Source organism: Podarcis gaigeae (assembly GCF_964106915.1).
Source record: "Podarcis gaigeae genome assembly, chromosome: 5".
Lineage (NCBI taxonomy): Eukaryota > Metazoa > Chordata > Lepidosauria > Squamata > Lacertidae > Podarcis > Podarcis gaigeae.
Genome location: NC_139681.1, coordinates 60,115,630 through 60,133,355, shown reverse-complemented (window position 1 = coordinate 60,133,355; position 17,726 = coordinate 60,115,630). Strand labels below are relative to the sequence as shown.

At 42.3% G+C, this 17,726-nt stretch overlaps 1 protein-coding gene and 1 long non-coding RNA gene across 2 annotated transcripts; both read right to left on the bottom strand.

Moving 5' to 3' along the window:
• Nucleotides 1–2,571: 2,571 nt before the first annotated feature.
• MAP6D1 (MAP6 domain containing 1) lies at nucleotides 2,572–14,809 on the bottom strand. The gene is made up of 3 exons (XM_083738100.1): nucleotides 13,610–14,809; nucleotides 10,818–10,935; nucleotides 2,572–5,687 (listed from the first exon to the last, which is right to left on the bottom strand). The coding sequence occupies exons 1-3, from the start codon at nucleotides 14,233–14,235 to the stop codon at nucleotides 5,610–5,612; spliced, it is 822 nt and encodes a 273-aa protein (XP_083594226.1). The 5' UTR covers nucleotides 14,236–14,809; the 3' UTR covers nucleotides 2,572–5,609.
• LOC310844237 lies at nucleotides 9,663–10,814 on the bottom strand. The gene is made up of 2 exons (XR_014564020.1): nucleotides 10,765–10,814; nucleotides 9,663–10,271 (listed from the first exon to the last, which is right to left on the bottom strand). It is a non-coding gene; the product is annotated as an uncharacterized lncRNA (long non-coding RNA).
• Nucleotides 14,810–17,726: the final 2,917 nt, after the last annotated feature.

The window sequence follows — 17,726 nt, the reverse complement described above, 5'->3', positions numbered from 1 at the left end:
CATCATGGGGTGGGCTCTACTTCTTTCATGCTTTAAGCCTATGTTACTTTCCTATATATCTGCAATTCAGACGAGTCAGGAGGTGAGTGGCAGCTGCCATGTCAATGCCCATCAGTCCTACTAAATTGACTACTTCTTGTACTTTAGGAATGGGGAACTGTGGCCTCCATATGCAGAGACTCCCAGATTCCATCAGCTCCAGGCAACCCCTGCTAATGGTCAGGAAGGATGGGAGTTGTAGTCAAGCCACATCTTGAGGACCATAGGTTACCCATTCCTGCTGTGCTCCCTTGGAGAATGCTGTTCAACAACAGTTGCATAGCATAGTCTAAACTTCCATAAGGAGTACAGAATACACTTGCAGAACCAGCTACCATAAAGATGGAACCACATAAATATAGGTGTTTACCTTTGTTGCCTGAAAAACACATTATCATTGCCTAAAGCTACTTCTCCCCAAAAATATTATTGGAACAGGGACCAAGATGAGTTAACCTTTACTTACCTGCTGCATATCTTCCAAAATTTCAAAGATTAAAATGAGAGGCATCTGTAATATCCAATTTCTCCCATTCCTTTCTCACATACCCGTATGCTGAGGGGTGTGGAAATACGTGAATTTTATGCCCTTCACTCTAACTAACAGAAAATTTTAGAAAAACCTTGGTTGAGTGCTTCTCTGCTGTATGTCCCACCACGACTCCGAAGCAGCATTATTGTGGTAGTTCTCCTGACAAAATTTCAATGTCCAGGTTGTGTTCCCTTAACAATATTCAATCTTAATTACCAAGCTCTGTGGACGATTCTCCCAAGATCCCTGTGTCCCTTGACTATGAGAATATAATAATACAGCCTCTGTTTCTTTCTCTCTAGCTTTAAATAAATATCTAGGCCTTGAATAAAACAATGCTCCTCTTCCCCTTAAATTGTAGTCTTTCTCAAACAAGCCCACCTTTTGAATAAAGTCAATAAGACAAAGAAGTCAATTGTCATACTGATGAATAACAGCGAGGCTTGCAGAATGCATGTTGCCACAGCAACCAATTGCCAGTAAAACAGAGAGCTAAGGAAAGTTATATTGACAGAAGAATTCTAGGACTGCTTTGCACATTGAAAATAGTATAAAACACTCAAGAGCAGCAGCATGTCACCTTATATGCAAGTGTGCTACTGTGATATAGATGATGATAGATAGATAGATATAGATAGATAGATATATAGATAGATGATGATAGATAGATAGATGATAGATAGATAGATAGATAGATAGATGATAGATAGATAGATAGATAGATAGATAGATAGATAGATGATAGATAGATAGATAGATAGATAGATAGATAGATAGATAGATAGATAGATATATGTGGGCCAGCAAATGAACTTCTATACAGTGGTGCCTCGCAAGATGAAAATAATACATTCTGCGAGTCTCTTCGTCTAGCGGTTTTCTCGTCTTGCGAAGCAAGCCCATTGACGGATTAGCGGATTAGCGCTATTAGCGGCTTTTAGGATAAGCGGCTTAGCAGCTTAGAAAAAGGGGAGGAGGGGAAAAACCCGCAGGAACTTGCAAGACATTTTCGTCTTGCGAAGCAAACCCATAGGAAATTCGTTTTGCAAAGCACCTCCAAAACGGAAAACTCTTTTGTCTAGCGAGTTTTCCGTCTTGCGAGGCATTCGTCTTGCGGGGCACCACTGTACTGCAAAATACAGAGCTGTTCAGCCGCTACCTATGCACAGAACTACTAACTAGATGGAAATAGCATCATTTGTGAAGAGCCCCCACCCCAATCCTTAAACATTGGTGGATTCCACCTCCTTAATCCTTGCCAGAATACCTGCCATTTACTCAGGCAAAAAGTACCTGCTGCTGCTTAATCCTTCTACTTTTCTTTCAATTAAAGGGGCATATTTTTTTATCAGAATACAGGAAACACTTGTGTATCTGCAAAGGCAGCTTCCTACAATAGTTTATAACATCCTGCATAAGGTTGGGAAACAATACTGTAATGTGTTCATAGCATAGGAAGTGACTTTATGGAAAATAATCCCTCTCTTTCCCGCTCCACTACCACACACAGTAGTTCCACTCAGTTGAGCCCAAGTATATATAAACTCTAAAGCATCACACAGAGTAAAGAGCACTGCCCTGATATAATGTGAGAGAGCTGTGACCAGAAAGTGGTTTATTTCGTGAATTTGTTCTACCAGGACCACAGATGTTGTTCTAGATGTAGGGCACCAAGCATGTACATGCAATGCTCTTAGACACCTGTAGACCAACAGGATAAGAACTATCAGCTCTCCCCATGCACAGACTACCTGCCATGTGGGGAGATGAGGAACAGGTTCAGGCACTCAATCCAGCCACTCCCTAGGGCTGGCCACATTTTAGGTTGTGGGAGGGAAGAACAGTGGAATTCAACCAGTGCAGATTTCAGCTACACTCTCGGTTCCCTAAAGCAGATAATAGATTACAAATGTTATTGCTCCTTGGTATACATGCAAACCATCAAAATGTTTTAGTACTCCAAACAGTTTCCATTAAACCTAAGACTGAAAAAGAACCTGTAGCCAAAATACATTTTTATTAAATTTATCTTTTGACTCCATAAAATACAAACTTCATGTATAGCTGCTTTGTTGTCATCTTTTTTTTTCCTTTTAAGAAATCTTATTAAATTAAAAACAGAAACCAAATAGGCAGTGTGGTTTTCTTTTGTCTGTTTAGTAAAAGTCTGGATTGCAAATAACTGAACCAGTTAAAACTCAACTGCTTAAATATATCAGAAATCGTCAAGCAGAATAAACAGGTTTTTACTCAGAAACATTCAACATGCAACAAAGAATATTTTAACTATGTTCCTGAAAAACCATGATTCTTATCCCCATTCCCTTCCCCAAATTCTTTCTGCATGTGCTTACATTAGATGTAGGGCCATCTGCCAGATGGTCCCTGTATGAAATCTGAATTAGACAAGCACCCACTTGTGAAGTAGATGAAGAATGAGTTCCAAAAGCAGTTTGTGATATGGCATGATGTACGAAGAAAAATAAAATGAAATAAAAACTCCTATGGGGCACACCCAAGCCTTTGAGGGTGATGAAATCCTGTCAGGCAGGTCAACATCCCACTGACACCAGTAGAGGGTGAGCTGACAATTATATCTTTTTCTTGTAATAATAACTTGGAGTTTGGGACACCCAGTTTTCTAGGATTATACCCAATATGGTTCTTGCTTAGCCACTTATGAACAAATTGAATATTTATGTTATTACGAACTTATTAATTCTAATGGGCAAATGTCAAATTTGAGTGCACCAGCGCAAAGTTCCCATGACTCCAATACAAACACACACATGTATAATTGGAGTAAGGGCCTTGGGGCCTCCCAAAGATCAAGTATTGCTTTTGGTTTTTTCCAGAGACCACCAATACCCAGTCAGCATTTGTGTGGAGCACCATGAAGACCCTGCTTGAATATAGCCCACCATAATTTGTCCACCAGCAGTGGGGAACCTGTGACCCTCCACATGTTGGTGAGACTACAACTCCCATCAGCCTTGACCACTGCCTGTATTGGCTGAAGCTGATGGGACTTGGAGGCCAACAACATTTGGTGGACCCCAGCCTACCACCAAAGGAGTGACATACACTGAAGTCCCTAGGATCAGGGCAATAGATCATTCTGACATTTGCAAATGTCAGTTGGCAATTAGTTATTTTGATAAAATATATACAATATATGAGGAACAGAACTAACACTAAGAAATGGTTTATTAAAAGAGCCTAGGCAAAAGCTGCTTTTGTCTCAATACTATTCAAAAATGTAGAATAATGAAATTTTAAAATGATCCCTGTTTGCAAATTATGTTATTATAATAGCCACTATGTAACATTTCTTTAGTACTAGCATTACCAATATGCAGGCAATAATTTAGGATTTTGAAGGCAATAAATTTTCTACCTTGCATTCTCAAAACAATTAATAATAACTAAAAGAATACTAAGCATACTCTTTTAAGGGGGAAAATCATCTGTTCTCTCTATGTACAATATTTACATACATATTAAATAGCACTATTACAACTTGAATTGGTCATTGCTTTAACATCTGGTCCATTGCAATGTTGTGAGCTAAACACGTTAGTGCTACCAGTTGCCAATAAAAACTGGTACTTTTTCGGGAATGTTTCAATTTCCCTCCAATGGTTTTTTTTCCCTCCACAGGATGTAATAGTTTCCCCAACCCTAAAAATGTAACAGGTACTTCAGGGTGGCTATACCAAAGTTGTGGAATGCACTTCCTGGAGAAATACATAAATATACCTCAGTGACCATAAATGTGAGGCCTACTATTTTTGACAGGTGTATCCTAGCTATTGTGTGTAGGCCCAGCAGGACTGGTTGGTGCTGGGTATTAAAATTAGGAAATGTTTATGGTGCTGTGATCCTTTGGCTGTTATCTTGTGTTTTTAGTTATATTTCTATGGTTTTTGTTTTATTTAGATGCTTTAATGTACGCTGTCTCAAGGTCCTATTGAGTAGGCAGTGTACAAATAAATAAAGTCACCAAGCTTTTAAAAAATTCCTGTTTCATTCAATAGTATTGCTCTGGGGATTCTTTTGGCCTACTAAAGATGTGGGATAGAAATAAATCTCGATCAAGTCTTGGTTTTCAGTTCCAGAATAAAGTCTCTAGACCTTGGGGGCTATTCTAAAATGGATGTGAACATTGAGTCTGTATGCACACCAACTTAAGAGAAGCTTGTGCCTTGCCTCAGAATGACCAAGCACTGGGCTCTTAAGGAAATAAAAGGTTTTGGCCTATCCAGGAGGAAATGAAGCAGAGATGTGAGTCCTAGGAAAACCTCTCTCCAAAAGAGAAACAATCTTGAAACCAACCACAGCTCCCATCAAAAGAGCTCCACAGAATGGAAGGAATCTAGTGAAGTATTTAACTGGAGTAAGGACCTCTGAAAGATAAAATATTGCTTCTGTTTGTTCAGAACCCTCTAAAATCCAGTCAGCATTTGTGTGGAGCACAATCTAGGGCAAACTGCTCAAGGGCCACCCTGTTCACCTTGAATGACCCTCAACAAGGAGATATCAAAAGTCTTTGCAACAATATGATATATGCTTTGAGGTTGATCCCCAGATCTAAAAAGAAACAGCAACGTTCAAAAGCTACCGAGTCTCACTTTCATTTTCTTATCAGTGTGGCTATACAATATTGAGAAGGGAGTGTTTTACTATACACCTTACTCAGCCCTGCCCCATCGTGTTCTTCAGCATAAGCTTATAGCTTAAAATGCTGCTTTTTGCTGACCAACGTCAATATCTGGAATACTGAAGCCAGTCAGCCCACTGTTAATGAGCCTATTTCTATGAAAGTAGGTCATTCTCCCCTAGTATTTTCCACCATCTCCAACTCAAGTGCTTTTTGATTTACATGTTCATAATAGATGCATAAATTCTGATATTCGCTGTAGCTGCTTTTAATAATCCTTTTTCTTATCTCAACACCACTCGTGAAAGTTGCATAGCTGTACATTTTCACAACCTTAACATTCAAGCTGCCTGGATGGGAAATGTGCATGATCCAGATTCATACATTGAGAATGCGAGATGGCGCCTGGAAAACGGCAGAAGGATTCGGAGAAAACTTAGTCTTCATTTCTGGAATCTGGAGAGAAGGAAAGATGCATGATTAGGTCCATTGCTACATACAAGAACATCTTCGTGGGCTCCAGTTACAGGCTGTAGACCTGTAGCTCAGTGGCAGAATATCAGTTTTGCATGCAGAAAATCGCAGGTTCGATCCCCAGCATCACCCTGTTTGAAACCTTGAATAATCACTGTCAGTCAGGGTAGACAGAACTAGCGGGGCAAACTGTCTGACCCAGTATAAGGCCTGTGTACCCATGTTCCTACCCTTCAAGAAGACCAAGAAGGGACCTGCTGTATCAGAGACGGGCTCCTCCAGATATTGATGGACTCCAGCTCCCTTCAGCCCCAGCCAGCATAGCCAGTGGAAATTACAGTCTAGCAATATCTGGAAGGCCACAATTTGCCCACTCCTGCTCTACATGCTGGGAAATATTAAAGGGTCTTCTCACTATTCAAAAGATACTCTTATTGTCAGACTTGCAGCCAGTTTATACACTGATCTACAGACAGAATCCAGCCCTATTATTAATACAAGGCCTGTGCACTGCAGAAAAATGGTATGTGACATAATTCAATGAGGTTTGGAGTCAAGAAGCTGAATTTTATTTGTGCTTATATTAGACTGAGGGGAAATAAGTCTTTTCCACGGCCACAAACTGTGCTTTGTGGACAAGACGGGAGGCTATATTCAAGTGAGGTGCCCGAGGGCTGGTTCAAAGAAATTCGCCCACTCGCAGCTGCCGCTGAAAAGCCTTTTAGATTGGCATCCTCGGTGTCTTTCACAGGCATGCAAGCTAAACCCCACACTTGGTTGGACCAGCTCACTGAGGAGAGCTCAGATGTTACTCCCTGCACATGAATGGCCAGGATGGGGCAGATCTTTTCAACTGCAATGATGGGCAAATGAGCTACGGAAAGGGCTGTACAGCATATGATTTGCATGCACAAAAGCCCCAGGGGCTCCAGGTGGGGCTGGAGAAGGTAACAGTTTGAAGAGAGAGCCAGTCAGTCAGTGTCGACAATATGAAGTTTGATTAACTAAGGGTAGCTTCCTGTAAGTACATTTGAACTGGTGGCAACCTTTCTGCCTGTGTAAGGCCAACATGCAAGCAGTAATAAGGTGGAAAGGGGAAGAGAGCCACTGAAAAACCCTTACCATGTTTAGAATTGCAGACTTTATTCTTCCTCAGATGCCTCCCTGAAGGAAAAGTGGTTTTTTTTATTGATAGCTGGGGATAGGGTAGAATTGGAAGTAAAGCAACTCAACCCCGCTATGGGAGCTTTCTCCCAAGTATCTCTCATCCCAACACCTTATGACATTTACATAGCTGATCACGTCCATAACATCATGTTCATAATATGGCTAAGAGTTTAAATGCATAGTCAACTCAAAATATCCTCCTCACAACTGGAATTTCACTTGATGTGTGGAAATTGATTGAAGGAATAGCACAGATGCAAAAGCTTGGAGCCTTAGGAAACAAACCCTCCAAGCTATACCTGATCTGTTTAAAATAATGGGTTAAGCACTGCAAGTATATATTTCTGAAGATCTCCTGAATCAATGGGTCTTAATAGTGCTGAGTTGTGGCCACAGAGAACCCTCTTTTTTCTGCATTCCTGTTTTAACTTGTTTCATGTTTTATAATGCTGTTAATTTTATATTCCACATTGGGATATTTTAAACACAAAGTGGCCTAGAAAAGTTTTCAAATAAGTAAGTAAAATCCTGAGACTTTTAAAGATGTACTGGTTAATAGTGTCTAGATCTGATTTTTCTATATAATGCCTTTGGATCCAAATATCTTTTTTATTTTTATTTATTTATGAATTTATAAGAGTACAAAATACAGAACTGAAGAATAAAAGAAAAAGTGAAAGAAAAGGAAGGGGAAGGGGGGGAATAGATACATTATATCAATCCATAATTCTATTCCATCGACTTCCTGTCCATCCTTCCATGACTCCCTAAAGTTTCCCATTGCTGCTGCATATTCTATTTTTTCTAGCTATTTAAACATTGACATTCTTCTCATTATAAACTAGAGCTGCTGAGCTTGCTCCAAACTGACTAAAGTTCTAACATTTTACAATGGTTTTTTAGGTAGTCTACAAATGGCTTCCATTCCTCTTTAAGACTTTTCTCTTCTTGCTCTCTAATTTTGCTAGTTAATCTTGCTAATTCTGCGTATACCAATAATTTCACCTGCCACTCGCCTCTCTCCATCTTTGTGCATATAGGATTCTCGCTGCTGTAGTGGCATACATACTTGGTAGCTGGGACCTCATTATTCCTAACAGGGAGGAATAATAATTCCTCTTTGGAAAAGTCTTCTGATTTCCCCCCCCCCCCCAATTCATTATATATCATTTCCCAATATTCTTTAACTAATCTACAGATCCACCACATATGATAAAAGGTTCCATCCATAGCTTTTCCCCTAAGAGCATAGTAGGCCATGAATTTAAATCCTATTTTCCATTGCTTCAATGGGTGAAAGCCATAAAGGTGTTTTCCTTTCTATCAGGTTCTTATATTTTCCCCAAACTCGATAAATATTTTTCCTAATTATGTGATTCATAAATTCTCATGTATTCTAGCTTTACTTTACCATGGAGATGCATGCCAACAAAATTTAATACCGTACCCCTCCAAGTCTAGCAGTTCAGTATTCTCCAACTTTATCCAATCTTTTAACCAGCAGAAACATGATGCTTCATAATATAAATGCAAATCCTGCAGTGAGAAGGCTCCTATTTCCCTAGTGTCAATCAATATATTATATTTAATTATTGGTTTTTCCCCCTGCCAGATAAAACTAGAGATACTGGATCTAAACATCTAGGGCTCAAGTTCAGACCGTCTCATTCCTTGGCTAATGCTTAATTTATTCAGGACTAATAAAATAAGTCTTGTGGACAATGTCCCATGTGTCTGCTGCTAAATTAATATCTCTGCTCCTCTGTAACATGGAAATATGGGGTCCTAGAAAGAAATTCTATGGACCTTGAACAAATTCTGAATACAGTGGTGCCTGTGGTTACATACGCTGCAGGTTACATATGCTTCAAGTGACATACTTGTGTACAAGTGACATACAGGTTACAGACTCCGCTAACCCAGAAATAGTACCTTGGGTTAAGAACTTTGCTTCAGGATGAGAACAGAAATTGTGCTCCGGCGGCGCGGCGGCAGCAGGAGGCCCCCCATTAGCTAAAGTGGTGCTTCAGGTTAAGAACAGTTTCAGGTTAAGAACGGAACACCAGTACTTAACCTGAGGTACCACTATAATATATATATATATATTCTTCACTTTGCTTATTCCCCAGCACAGTCATCAGTCTGTTAAAGGACAGAGGTAGGTGAGATATCAGTTTTACTCCAGGAGCTCAGCACCTTCAAATTTGTACTGCCTCACAGTATCTCCACCAGATATTTGAATACCCACCAGCCACAGCTAGTATAGCTGTGCTGGCCAAAACTGGTGGTAGCTAATAGTCCAAAATACCAGGAGGGTACCAGGTTGGGAAAGGCTGATTTGTGGAATCAAGGGGTCATTGCTTTCTTGAGCAAGCTAGAAAAGCAAAAACTTATCCATAATCTGTGGGCTACCACAGTCAGAAACTTAATCTTGCCTTCTGCATAGTTGATTTAGCTACCAGAATTTTGTCAGCTGCAAAATCCTTGGTTAAAAACAAACTGGGGAACCTTAAATGGAAACAGGACCTGGCTGCTATATAATTTCATCAGGAGCTCTCCTTCTTCAAGGATGATTTTAAAATGGAGAGCTACCTACCTAATTTAATACATTGCCCTCCAGGGATGGCTTTTCTGCATTAAGATATCAATCACAGCCTACAAAGGTGCTTGAAGGTCATCACCAGATTAGTCTTGAATGGCGCCAGTGTATTTGTGATTCTGGAGATAGCGAGGATTTCCCAGATATTAGACAGAGATGGCTTTCTGCAGGGAGAATTAGTTCTGTGCCCATTATAGCCAAAATTACATTTAAATGGCAAGGGGATTATGAGATGTATAGCCTTGTTTGCCCTCATAGCAAGCAGAATTAGAGCCAAACGGATTAGCCTTTAGGGCAGCAATTGAGTGAAATTACTGCTGTCTTACTGGTGCAATTTTTCAAATAACAGTTTGTTTATGAACTATATTGTTATAATAGATGGTTATGATAATTCTGTATGAATTGAGTATAATGCATGTTTGTATTTGTTTTGTTTTCAATATACCCTTTTTCTGGCTCCTTTCATTAACCAACTTGATTGACTGACTGCAGAAAAGCTATCCAGCAATAGACCACTTTAAGCTGTCAGATCCTGGCCCTAATTCAGCTCTAGTTGTGGGTACCAACTCCTAGCTTCAAATTAGGTTATGAATCCCTACCTGCATAAAAAACACACACATCTAGCCAGCTCAATGGGGCCCAGATGAGCATCATAATAAATATGGGGTACACATCTGGATGCACATCTGCAGAGGAGCTCCCTTGCTGAATCATGGCATTGGTCTTTTTGTTAGGTTAGCTACTCTTTTTGAAAGTTGAAGCATTACTTGTGATGTGTTACTATTTTCCTAAGTCCCACTCTGTGGAGATCACACAGGGTCCCTAAACGTTTGACGGTCTATTGATCCCTGTGCCACCACTGTGATTGCTTCCCCACTGCCACCAACCCGTTTCTCTCAGGTACACACGGAGTCCAGACAGTTGTTAACATTAAACCAAATAAACAAGTTTATTTTATAAGCATTAACAAGTTTATGGTTTCAGATAATTTTTCTTGTCAGTTTCTTAATCCTAGTTTCTTTACCAGCCTATACCTTCCTAATAACTTCTAAATGATTATCCCAACTGTCTATCTGACTCCTCTTAACAGATTCTCTCACTCTCTCACATCAACCTATCCCAACCCACAGACTTATCCTTCCTCTCTCTTCTTTAACACCTGACTGACTCGTTAACATCACTAACTCTTAACTCTAACTTCTCCCCTTGGGTTCCCACTTGCCAATCACTTCACACTCATTTAACCCTTTCCTTATGACCCAACATGATGTCACCTAGGAGGGCAAGCGCCACACACTCACATTAGCAAACACCTGCATTTCAAAGATTTTGCAAAGTTCATTTACCTTAAAGTCTGCTTTGTAGCTGGATTCTTGCGCAAAGTGATCCTCTGGAATAATGAAACCCTGTGTCGTCTTTGTAGGCCTTGATCGTTTTGCTCCAGTCCATGGACGATACTCATGCCTAAAATGAATTTGTAAAGTGAAATAAAGGTGTCTAAAGGTTAAAAAAGTGGGTACTGCTACTCGGAAGTAGACAAAATTAGCTTGCTTATAATGTTGGAAAAGGTAAAGTGCAAATATATATCCACATGTATTTTTTAAATTTACTTTGCTCTTTCATCCACCTCAAAATAATATAAAATTAACAGGAAACAATTTGAAAGCAATGGAAAATGAGGCATCGAGAACTGGTGCTGAAATCTTTGTCCCTCGCCTTGTATTGGAATACCTACAGACATTACCTGCTCCCAGGCAAATGCCTTAACCTTCCGTACCCTTGATAACAGTTGAACACCTTTGCTGTTTAGAGAGAGACACTTGATTCAGATTCAACAGCGAGCATTATCAATACACCACTGACATCCTATTAATTGCTTGGCCAGCATACAAAACCATGCTGTGCACAGGACAGCTGTCCTTTGCCAGAACAAGCTGAGTCAAGATTAAAAACAAATTAAAAGGCATTTGGGGGTTTTTAAGAGCCAGATTTCCAGAGAGTTAAATAATCTGGGGAGCAGGAAAGCAACCAGTGAGCCAGTCTGAAGGAAGTCTGTCTGCACTCAGAAGGGAAAAAAGAAAAGAAAAAGAAAGGGCTGGGTCAAGCCAGGGCTTTTTGAAAGCCTGATCTGATAATCTCACTGATTGCATGATGCCCTGTCTGAAGCATCAAGGTCTTGCTGGTGAGCCCTGCAAGATAAGGCAGAGACAGGAGCCCAGCACCTGGAAAAGAGGCAGAAAGTGCTCACCTGAGAAAGAACAGGATAGACAAATGCTCTGCTATTTGTTTTCTGTATATTCATTCAATACTCCATGCAATAGTGATTTGTATTCTTCCCAGTGGATCATAGTGGAAGAGGGAGAGCAATGCATTTGGGAATTAAGTCTTGCAGACTGACAGCTGTATCCAACTATTATACTCAAGAGAGCAGACCCATAAAAAGAACTTTCTGGCAGTAAGAGCTCCACTGGCTACCTCAGAAGGCGGCGGACTCTCCTTCCTTGGAGGTTTTTAAGCAGAGATTGGATGGCCATCTGTGAGGAATTTTTTTTAACTGGGATTCCTGCATTGCAGGGGGCTGGACTAGATCACCCTTTCCAGCTTCAATCAAAAGACTTGACTAATTTGTCAATTGATTTCAGTACGTCTACTCTTGAGTATAAACAAAAAAAAATCCTTCCAGTAGCACCTTAAAGACCAACTAAGTCAGTTCTTGGTATGAGCTTTCGTGTGCATGCACACTTCTTCATATACACTGAAATAGAAGTTTCCAGACCCTTCTATATAGTGAGAAGGTGGAGAGGGGTATTACTCAGAAGGCTGGTGGGAATGGGTATCTGAAGAACTGTGCATGCACACGAAAGCTCATACCAAGAACTGACTTAGTTGGTCTTTAAGGTGCTACTGGAAGGAATTCTTTTTGTTTTGACTATGGCAGACCAACACGGCTACCTATCTGTAACTACTCTTGAGTATGACTTAGTTGGATACAATCCTATGTAATTCTATCTCCCTTTTAAATAAATACTGGGGTTAGCAGCTGCAACATTTATTCATAGGCAATATATTTAAGCTGTTTGGATGCTTTTTTTAAAAGGAAAGCATTGCGATGACTAGGGATGTGCATGGGGAAAAACTGGGGAAGTATTTCAATGTGATTTGGAAAGTACTATGGAGTTCTCAGTATAAGAGGAGCCATTTATCCATTGTCAGCTTGTTGGGTTCTGGAAAGCCTTACTTCCTTAACCAAGATTTGGTGGTGGTGACCTGGACTACTGCATGTATCGTGCTTTGCCTAACAGAAAGCACTTCTGTACAGTGGCATAGCGTGGGGGGTGCAGGGGGGGCCGGCCGCACCGGGCGCAACATCTGGGGGTTAGGGTTAGGGGGTGCAAATCCACGGGTTAGGGGGCACAAATTACTTGCCTTGCCCCGGGTGCTGACAACCCACGCTACGCCACTGCTTCTGTATAGCGGAAAAACAAATATGTGGTCAGTGGGAGGGAGGGGGACCTGCATATATATTGCCACGTGTCAGCAACTGCACACAGAAGCATGTTGCTTCACTGAGATGCCACAAGGACCCTACCCTTTCAAGTGAATGTACCAGGACTGGAAAGACCCAGGTTAAAATTTCCCCCAGTCATGAAGCTCACTGGGCAACCTTGGGCCAGTCATTCAGTTGCTCATCCTAACCTACTTCTAAAGATGTAACTGGAGAAAAGGAAGCATGTACTTAGTTCATTGGAGAATATGGAGAAAAACGAGTGTGTAAATGGCATAAATGAAATGTTAAAAAAAAAGCAATACGGTCAAGCAGGCAATGAATGCAATACAGAAACCAACCAAATGCAGGTTCCCTACTCCTATTCCCCCGCACAGAAATGCTTTATCTGCAGAAAACGGTTAACCCTTTGCGAGGAAGATGAAGTGAATGTGCTCCATACATGCTCAGGGACACCCTTCTCCTTTGCGTCTTTATTCCTTCCAGGGCTGAGCTCTGGCCCATGTGTGTGTAAGGGATGGGGTAGGGGATAAGTGGAAATGTTCTGCAGGAGCTAAACCCTGCTAAGAAAGAGAACCCCTCCCTCGCCAAAAAGAATCCCCGGCAGCGGCCCCGATTCAGCGCGTTACTTACCTGTAGGAGGAGGTTTCCGGGCCGCCTGGCGGCGAGGAGGAGGACCACACCTGCTTAAAGCCGCTGTACTTGCTGCCCACCACCTCCTGCCCGGCCGCCGGCAGCACGTACACGTGGGAGCCCCCCGGGATCGCGGCGTGGGAAGGGGCGGCCGGGGCGGCGGCGGCGGCAGCGGCGGCGGGGGGCGCCCCGGGGGCTTCCACCCGCCTGTACTCCCCGATCCAGGGCAGGGCGTCCCGCTTCTGCACCGGCCACGCTTGGAAATCCTGCTGGTACTGAGTCTCGGCGGCGAAGGGCTCTTTCCGGTAGCCGCCGCGCGTCTTCTTCGACGGCTTCCTGGCGCCCCCCAGGCCGTCCTGCAGCGACGGGGCTGACGCCGAGACGGGCAGCGAGGCGGCCGCGGGCGCCCGCGGGTGGGTCTGGTGGAGGCGGCTGCTGGTGCTGCCACCTGTTGGGATCCGAGGCGGAGGCGGCGGCGGGGCGCCGGCCGTGTCCGTCCCCTCGTCGGCCGGCTCGTCGATGTCGGAGTAATTGTGGATGGTGAGCGGCACGGCCAGGTCCGACTTGTCCAGCTGGTTCCAGAAGCGCGCCAGGCAGCACACTCGGCTGATGCAGGGCCAAGCCATGGCGGCGCCACCATGCACGGATGCGGGGACGGGAGGAGATGGAGGGAGCAAGAGAGGGAGAGGAGGGGGAGTTCTGCAGCAAGAGTGGCGGCTTCCCCCCCTGCGCGCAGCAACGCTCCCAGCTCGCCCCGTCGCTTGCCAATAGCAGCACCTCCTCCTGCCCACTTGCTTGCTCGCTGGCTTTCCCCCCCCCCTCCCCACTCTTCCCTTTCTCCACCCCCCTCCCCACTTGGGTCAATATCAGTCCCTCTTTAGAAGGCTGCCAAACACGTGATGCCCCTGTGCACCATCACCGCCCCCCCCCCCGCGACAGAAGGAGCTTAATGCAGCAGCATCTGCCAGGGATACAAAAAGAACTGGGGAGGGGGGAGCAGAGGGAAGTGGGGGCGACACACACATAGCCCCGGTCCCAGAGCTTTGTGCCATCCCCTCCAAGGGCTTGGCGCTCTCTCTAGGAAATGCCCTGCACCGCTTGCCTCTTGAAGCGAAGGCAGCCCGGCTCCATCGGTATGCAGATCGACGCGCCTTTAAAGAAATGCTAATAAAGCTTCGATTATGCTGGAAGTGCATGTCCACTGCAATCCGTGATTGGCAGTTGGTGGGGGGGGGGTGATTAGATCAGGCGCGGGTGGGGGGGCAGTTGGATTAGTCGCTAGGGTGACCCATCACGAATCAAAGCAAAAGGGAAAAGAGGCAAGGTCTTTAGGGTATTTTCCAGATGTTCACAAGAGAACTTGGGGCCATATGCACAAATTGAAGGAATATGCACTGCTCAAGCACTGAGATGAGCATTCCTTTTCCTCCAGGCTCTCCTTAGCTTGCTCCTCTAGTGGTGTATTTAGTACACAAGTGTTGTTTTTTAGAAGCAAGAAGAACGCACCTTCTGTCCAATAAGAATGCATGCCAAATACACACAAAAAGTAAATGTGGCTGATGCTGATGTTCTGCATGGAACAACAGTTCACAATGGCTTAGTATATGCTAGAAGCAATTTTATTATTATTATTATTATTATTGCATGTGTGAAGGAGATAATATCGTCTCCAGTGCACAGCAAAGCAACTAATCAAGGTGGAAGTTGTTCTTTGGAAAACAGGCTGAAATTATCTACTTTCCTGAGAGCCAGCTCCACTCAGACACAGTGGGACTTACTTCCATATAAACATGCAAGGGATAAAGCTGTCAGCATCTTTACAGACAGCTAAAGGCTGCAATATAACTGACACTATCAGTTGCATAATTAAAATTCACCATTGTAAAAATGCTCCCAGCTGCAAGATATTGATTCTTATAAGATTAGTTCCAGTCAAGTAATGAAAAATGCACAGAATACAGGATTAATTAAAAGATGCCTGTTTTAAAAGTGAATATCCCTGGTCAATGTGCTATGTGATACTGTTAAATAAAAACATCATACTTCAAGAGAAACAGAATAATACTGCTGGGTTGGAACCAGAGATGCATGAGCAAAAGAAGTTCTGGCATAGTGCTGTTTTGTGAACTATTGTGTAAGAACTAGTGGAATGCCTCGTGCAAATACAAGCACGCCTTTGGATTTCAGTTCAGTGCTGGATCTTGCCTCATGTCAGAACAACAAAAATCCCCTTTCTCTGTCAAAAAAGCACTTTCGAATCCAACCCATTTAGAATGCAGGACTCCTTTTCAATATGTTGCACTGGTTTCATTTTATACCACAGTAGGATCACAAATAAAACTGGGATCAGACTACCAATATGGGGAAAGAATTATAGACACAGGTGTATGCTCAATACTGTTTTAACTTCATGTTGTTGCTATCATCTACAATTATACCCTGCCCTTCTAACAAGTATTCAAGGCAGTTTACAATCAAAATCGCTCTTTCAATAAACATCTTCTTAAATCCTTTACAGTGGTACCTCGGGTTACATACGCTTCAGGTTACAGACTCCTCTAACCCAGAAATAGTACCTCGGGTTAAGAACTTTGCTTCAGGATGAGAACAGAAATTGCATAGCAGCGGCACAGGAGGCCCCATTGGCTAAAGTGGTGCTTCAGGTTAAGAACAGTTTCAGGTTAAGAATAGACTTCCAGAACTAATTAAGTTCTTAACCTGAGGTACCACTGTATGCTCAAAGAATGAGGACATCTTCAAGGGAGTAATGATGTCTTTGTAGCCAATTTAATAGCTTGAGTGGACCATGTCTGTAGCAAATGGCTGAATCCAGAATTCCCATGAGCAGACCCATTCCTGATTTTCCTTCCTTGGGAGGTAGTGCTTGAAACTGCAAGGAAACCTGGTGAAAATCACCCTTCCCCACAGCAAATGTCTTTGGATCTTAGCCCTTTATACAAGTGGAAGGGGTAACTTCATTTACAGACAGGGAACTGGATCCAATCCTATGCTAATCCTCACTAAGCACAGCCTTGGCAGCTTTTTGTCCATTCGTACTTATTTAAAACTGGTTTGACTTTTTTAAAAAGCTATAGATCAACCATGTAGAAGGCATTCTGTTGCTTTATTTCAAACAGTAGGGTTCAGAAGGAAATTGTGTTTATTGCCAGCAGCACAACTTTTACATAGCCTAGCTTTAGAAAGAAAGAAATTTAGGTACCGTAATTGCTAAATATTTAGGTTATTGCTAACACAATAAAATTAATCAAATACAAAAGCCTCATTATTTCAAAGTTATTGGGGAAAGTTATGGGGGAAAGGTGTATAAGCTTCCTGCTATACTATCTCTATAATTTTAATAGGTCAGTAAATCTGAATTCCCCACTCTATAGGATCTGCCATTTTTTATGTATTGAAAAATGCTCTGAGGATATCTACTGAAGAGCAGAGCATAAATATATAAATAAAATGTAATGCACTTGAAAAATTCTAAAAATAGTGTTATAAATATGTGTTACAGGTTGCCTTTGGGATATCCTTCACCACCATAAAAAATGATCTATGATATTTAACATGACAGCTTTCCCTCACTATGCTTGCAGGAGTTAGTTTAATGATCTGACCAGAGGGTGGAAGGGTTGGCATTTGGCTAGCTAGCTAGCTATTGTCAGAAGATGGCCAATCATCAAGTATTTAAAGCCTAAGCCTAATAGAATCATTAGCAGAGACTGCTACAGTATTACAAAAAGTAACATATCCTAAGAGCCTCCTTCTCCCAAAAAGCTTTTCATTGCACTATGTTAAATCACAAGGAGGCCCAATCCCTTTATCACAAAAGGTATAGGATCTGTGATACTTTTGTTTCTTGGGCTCTTGTAACAAGTAGGGTTGCCAACTTTTGTTTCCAAAATCCTGACATATAGGGCTGAATGCCTCTGAGCATTTTTTAGTCCTTTCCTCCCTTAGAGAAAATTTTCCTAAAAAGAACCTAAGGGCAGCATGCCCTCCAACATTTCTCTCATGAAAATAGGGACATCCCATTCCATGATGATTATTTTACTATTTATACCCAACACATCTTACTGGGTTGCCCCAGCCACTCTAGGCAGCTTCCAGC